At 62.8% G+C, this 5,694-nt stretch overlaps 1 protein-coding gene across 3 annotated transcripts in view; it reads right to left on the bottom strand.

The window, feature by feature from the left end:
• The window catches only part of SBNO2 (strawberry notch homolog 2), a 62,747-nt gene that overhangs the window by 22,900 nt on the left and 34,153 nt on the right, over nucleotides 1–5,694 (bottom strand). Inside the window, exon 1 of one of the 3 annotated variants that reach the window (XM_032252440.1) lies at nucleotides 2,956–4,021. The exons of the other annotated variants lie outside the window; for them this stretch is intronic. Within the exon in view, the coding sequence (XP_032108331.1) occupies nucleotides 2,956–3,063 (108 nt within the window). The 5' untranslated portion in view covers nucleotides 3,064–4,021. Of the gene's footprint in view, nucleotides 1–2,955; nucleotides 4,022–5,694 lie in introns of those variants that run through there. 3 annotated transcript variants of the gene reach the window in all.

Raw genomic sequence — 5,694 nt, 5'->3', positions numbered from 1 at the left:
AGGGAGGGTGCGGCCCCCCAGCCAGAAACCCCATAGTACCCCTGGGATGGGGTGTCCGTGCTGCCCACCTGAGGCCCAGAGCCAAGGGAGGTGCGGCCCCTCTACCCCAGGCACGGCAGCAGTAGCCCACCTCCAGAGCCCCTGGAGTCCCCAGTGGGCAGGGGTGGGGAGCAGCGCCCCACACTGAGCCCTCCTGCCACTGCCCACCCAGGCTGCGGAGGGCCTGGTCACGCTGACCTGTGGCCTGGATCCTCTGAGGAAGAATTTCCTGGGCAGGGCCCGGGCCCCGGGGCTGGTCAAGGCTGCAGCCAGGACCAAGGGTGAGCCGCCATCGGCCCCGAGCCGCCGAGACCGCGGTGGTGCGGGGGGCACCGGCAGAGAGGAGGAATACTCCCCCAACCCAAACGCGGGGGCCACACAGCGAGTCTCCCTGGAGCTCAGCGTGGAAAGAGGAAAGGTATCTCAGGCAGAGACACCTGCCCCACACCCTCGCCAGGTACCCTCGGCCCAAGAGGACAGGACCACAGGGCCCACTCGCCCAAGGTCTTCCCCCCGAAACCCCTGCCTAGTCTCAGGAAACATCGGACCAAGTGAGGAAAACACCTGACTGACTACTCCAGGGCGTCCACACCACCTGACCAGCCCCAGACCACGCAGTGCATCTGAAACACAGGCCTCTGAGAAACCACGGCAGCCGCAGGAGCCCGAGGAGGTGACCAAACGCCGCGTGGGGCCCTGGGCGGGGGAGGACATGGTGGAAACTGAGGAAATCCAAGCAAAGTGTGGGTCTCAGTAGTTATCGGGAGCGTATGGATGTTGGTTCATTAGCCGTGACAGCCACAGCAGGGAGAGGGAGCCGTAAGGAGCCGGGGGCAGGGGCGCGGGATTTTCTGCACTGTCCCGGCAGCTTCTCCTTCATTCTAAAACAGTTAAAAAAGTTAAAAGTTGGCCGGGCGCAGTGGCTCATGCCTGTATTCCCAGCAGTTTGGGAGGCCGAGGCAGGTGGATCACCTGAGGTCAGGAGTTTGAGACCAGCTTGGCCAATGTGGAGAAACCTCATCTCTACTAAAAATACAAAAATTAGCCGGGCACATGGTGGCAGGTGCCTGTAATCCCAGCTACTTGGGAGGCTGAGGCAGGAAAATTGCTTGAATCCGAGAGGCGGAGGTTGCAGTGAGCCGAGATCGCTCCATTGTGCTCCAGCCTGGGCGACAAGAGCGAAACTCTGTCTCAAAAAAAAAAAAAAGAAAGAAAAAAGAAAAGTTAAAGTCAAGCCAGGCATGGTGGCTCACATCTGCTACTCAGGAGGCTGAGGCAGGAGGATCACTTGAGCCCAGGTGGTCAAGGCTGCAGTGAGCTATACTTGCACCACTGCACACCAGCCTGGGAGACAGACAGACCTTGTCTCAAAAAAAAAAAAAAAATTAAAGCCAAGCCCGGCGTAGTGGCTCATGCCTGTAATCCTATCGTTTTAGGAGTCAGGGTGGGAGGATGGCTTGAGCCCAGGAGTTCAAGACCAGCCTGGGCAACACAGCAAGACCCCATCTCTACAAAAAATTTAAAAATTAGCTGGGCATGGTAGCGTGTGTCTGTAGTCCCAGCTCAGGAGGCTGAGGCGGGAGGACTGCTCGAACCCAGCAGGTGGAGGTTGCAGGGAGCCGAGATTGTGCCACTGCACTCCAGCCTGGGTGACAGAGCAAGTCCCTGTCACAAACATAAATAAATACGAGTGAAAGTCTACTAAGGAGAGGGTGATCGCAGCTCTCAGGTCCTGAGAACGCGACTTCTGGGCCCCGCACCCCTCCCTGTCCACTCCTTCCCGGCACAGCCCACCCAGCCAGGCGCATGAGCCCCGATGGCTTCCTCTCTAGCAGGTGCTGGCTGGAGCCCTCAGCAATTAGGAGCAGGGGAGACAGGGCTCCCAGGGGCGGGCCCTGCTCACGTGTGGGAGGCTGAATGGAGCCAGTCCAGCTCCATCCACACCTCGGCTCCATCCCCAGCCCATAGCTCCCCCAATAGTAACAGGGGCTCCATCGCGAGCCCACATTTGGACTTAACTCCTAGCAGCCACCAGCTGACCTCAGAGACAGCCCAAGTCCCGTACATGCCTGTGTGTCCCTCCGCGGCCCCTCCAGGCCGGCCCACGCGTCCCCACATGCCCCACCCACCCTCCAGCCTCAGCTCCGCTGACCTAGTGCCTCTCCGGAGAACCCAGGCCCTCAGGGGTGACACTTGCACCCCTCCCCATCAGCACCTGGTTCTGGGGCCCCAGGGAGGGCCAGGCTGCCTGCTGTGGTTCTTGTCTCTGCAGCATTTCAGGGGCCCCCAGCGGGGGACAGGATCTGACTGCCCGCTTCAAGAGCAGCCAACACGGCTTCCCCTCCCCTGGGAAGCCAACTCCAGAACTGACTCCAGACCCGATGCGCTGCCCCCACCCCGTGCTCTGGGACCCACGGGGAACCCCAGAGGCACAGGGATTCTCCGCCTGTGCCTCCAGAGCCAGCCCTGACAGCCCACCCAGCCCCCACTCCCCATGAAGGTCCCACGAGACACCCAGACCCCCCACCTGAGCCTTCTCCAGAGGAAAACTATGGCTCTGGAGGGCCCTATCTGAGGAGCAGGAGGAGGGGAAGCAGCCCTCCCAAGAGCTACTGCTGCTGTCACTGAGGGCCCCTGCTGGGCGGGGCTGAGCCTGCCCCCCACACTCCACCCGGGTCCCCCAGCCTAAGCACGGAGTGCCGGAGTGCCGCTCCCAGCCCCAAGTCCTAAATCTCTGCCTCGGAAACTTCCGGCAGATTCCCTCTCACCTGGAAGAGACGGACAGGGCGGGTGGGGGTCTGGGCTCCGGAGGGGATTCCCGCTGCTCCGCAGGTGGCCCAGCCCTCCTAGATGGGAGTCCCACCTCCCAGACCCCTGCCCCCGAGGGTCTCGCCCATCCTGGGAAGAGAGGGTTACCTTGTTCAGAGCCTCGAACTGCAGCCAGAACTGCAGCTGGGACATGGTCCCGGTGCTCGGGGGACCGGGGGTCCCCCTGGAAGGGCCGCCCGGCAGCGGTTCCCTCATGACCGCGGCGGTCCCAGCACTGGGCTGGCCGGGGCAGACGGAGGCGGCGGCTCTCCGCCCGGCTGCCTTTGCATGTCGGTTTAGTCACTGCGCTGGCTGGCGCCTACTTCCTCTAAGGCCGGGGCTGACTTTCAGGAAATGATGCCGGCCAGTAAGTCAGGGCAGTTACTGGCAGCGCGAGAATTACTGTACTGGGCGGATCTGCCACAGGCACTGTCAACACGCACCCCCACCTCGTCCCCTGCCACTGGGCCAGCCCCTCTGGGACACCCGGGGAGCGCGCAGAGTGCCCAGGTGGGCATGGGCTTCAGTTTCCCCAGACTACAGAGAGCTGGGTTCCTTTCCACGAGGACCAGCTGCTGTTTCTGGTGCCCCACTAGCATGGGCCCCTAAGCCACAGGCAGGGAAACTGAGGCCCAGACAGCCCCTCTGGCCCCACCATGGCCCCCCAGACCAGGCATGAATCCCCATACCTTCACCTAGCACCCCACCCAAAACAAGCAAACCTCAGGCCCTGCTGCACCCCACTTGGGGTTCTCCCCATCCCACCTCTGTAGGCTGAGGCCCCCGAGAAGCCCCTGCAGCCAAAGCGAGGCCCCTCCTTGCTCCTTGCTCCTTCCCTCTGTCCATGACCAGGGGTTCAGCGGGCCCTGCGGCCTCCCCTGACCTGGGGCTGGTGGAGGGAGAGCTGAGCCTGAGCCCTCCTCCAGGCTCTGGCTGGGCCGCAGCCCCCTTGGCATAGCAGCAGGAACAAGTGGTAGGGCCCAGGAGAAGAATGTCTTCATTTTGGAAGAAAACGAAGTGGCAATGATGTACTTGCTGGGGCAATCCCTGAGCTCTCTGAGAGCCCGCAAGCACCACTGCTCCCATCCAGCAGTAGGGACCCTGGGCCACGGGGAGACCCCTGGGCCAAGCATCCCCCAGCACCGCCGCTCCTGCCCGGCCACGGGAACCCTGGGCCACAGGGAGACCCCTGGGCTGAGAGCCCCCCACAGCACTGCTCCCGCCAGGCCACAGGAACCCTGGGACAGGGGGAGATCCCTGGGCTGAGAGCCCCTCAGCACCACGGCTCCTGCCCAGCCACGGGAAACCTGGGCCACGGGGAGACCCCTGGGCTGAGAGCCCCCCAGCACCATCGCTCCCACCTGGCTGTAGGGACCCTGGGCCAGAGGGTAACCCCTGGGCTGAGAGTCCCCCCAGCACCACTGCTCCTGCCCACGCCATAGGGACCCTGGTCCCACATCGTGGGACAGACACCCAATCGGAGGCCGGGCGCGGTGGCTCACGCTTGTAATCCCAGCACTTTGGGAGGCCGAGGCGGGTGGATCACAAGGTCAAGAGATCGAGACCATCCTGGTCAACATGGTGAAACCCCATCTCTACTAAAAATACAAAACATCAGCTGGGCATGGTGGCGCGTGCCTGTAATCCCAGCTACTCAGGAGGCTGAGGCAGGAGAATTGCCTGAACCCAGGAGGCGGAGGTTGCGGTGAGCCGAGATCGTGCCATTGCACTCCAGCCTGGGTAACATAAGTGAAACTCCGTCTCAAAAAAAAAAAAAAAAAAAAAAAGAGACACCCAATCGGACATCACACTCTGATTCACAGGCGGTCATTCCTGGTATCCCTGGAGGAACTGGGGGGCCCCAGGGTCTGCGGTGGGAGTAGGCCGGGCTGTGGGAAGACAGGCCCATCTGCCTGTGCTCAGCGACTGAAGCGGCAGAAATTGCATTTCCCATGAGACCGAGACCGCGCAGGGGGCCACAGCACCTCCTCTGTGGGGGGAAGAAGGGCCCTGCCCTGAAGGAAACTGTGCCCCGAGAGGCCTGGGGGCCGGAGGGATCGGGACAGTTCTGGGCTTGTGGGATCCCACTAGGGTTCGGAGGGGAGATGGGACCAGGGGACCCTCAAACCCTGTGGAGTGGCAGGGGTGCCGCTGTGCACTCCGCCCCCTTGGGCTTGCCCTGTTCTAGACCTGGAGGCCCTGCACCAGTCCCAGTGGGGCCCCAAGACCCGGCACCAGCAGCCGTGGAGGCTGGCAGAGATGGTCGTCCACACCCCTTGCCAGGACCCATCACCTCCTGGAAGCTGGGGGACAACATAGGTAAGTGCGGCTGGAGAAGGGGCCCACCTGCCAGGAACCCTGCCCACCAGTGGAAAGCCACCAACAGGGGAGAAACTCATGGAGACGCGAAGCTCAGCTGCCAATCACAGCCACCCCTGAGGCGCTCACACCAGCTCCACAGAAAATGCCCATGGCCACAAGTGCTACTGAGGACACAGGACGGCCACCTCAAAACCCGTTCTGCAGCTCCTCAAAGAGGCGAATGTGCAGTAACAGTTAACCCATCAGCTATGCTCACAGGTGCACATCCAGGAGGACCCACAGCTCACGACAGCTTGGACCCACAGCCCACGACAGCCCGGACCCACGGCCCACGACAGCCCGGACCCACGGCCCACAGGAGCTCGGACCCACAGCCCACGACAGCCCAGACCCACGGCCCACAGGAGCTCAGACCCACAGCCTACGGGAACCCAAACCCACAGCTCATGGAAACCTGGACCCCCAGCCCACGGGAGCCTGGACCCACAGCTCACAACAGCCTGGACCCCCAGCCCACGGGAGCCC

The sequence above is a fragment of the Sapajus apella genome, unplaced genomic scaffold (genome assembly GCF_009761245.1).
Source record: "Sapajus apella isolate SASKATOON/1434 unplaced genomic scaffold, GSC_monkey_1.0 scaffold77, whole genome shotgun sequence".
In the NCBI taxonomy this organism is placed as follows: Eukaryota; Metazoa; Chordata; class Mammalia; order Primates; family Cebidae; genus Sapajus; species Sapajus apella.
This window is presented reverse-complemented; position numbering and strand designations above follow the sequence as displayed.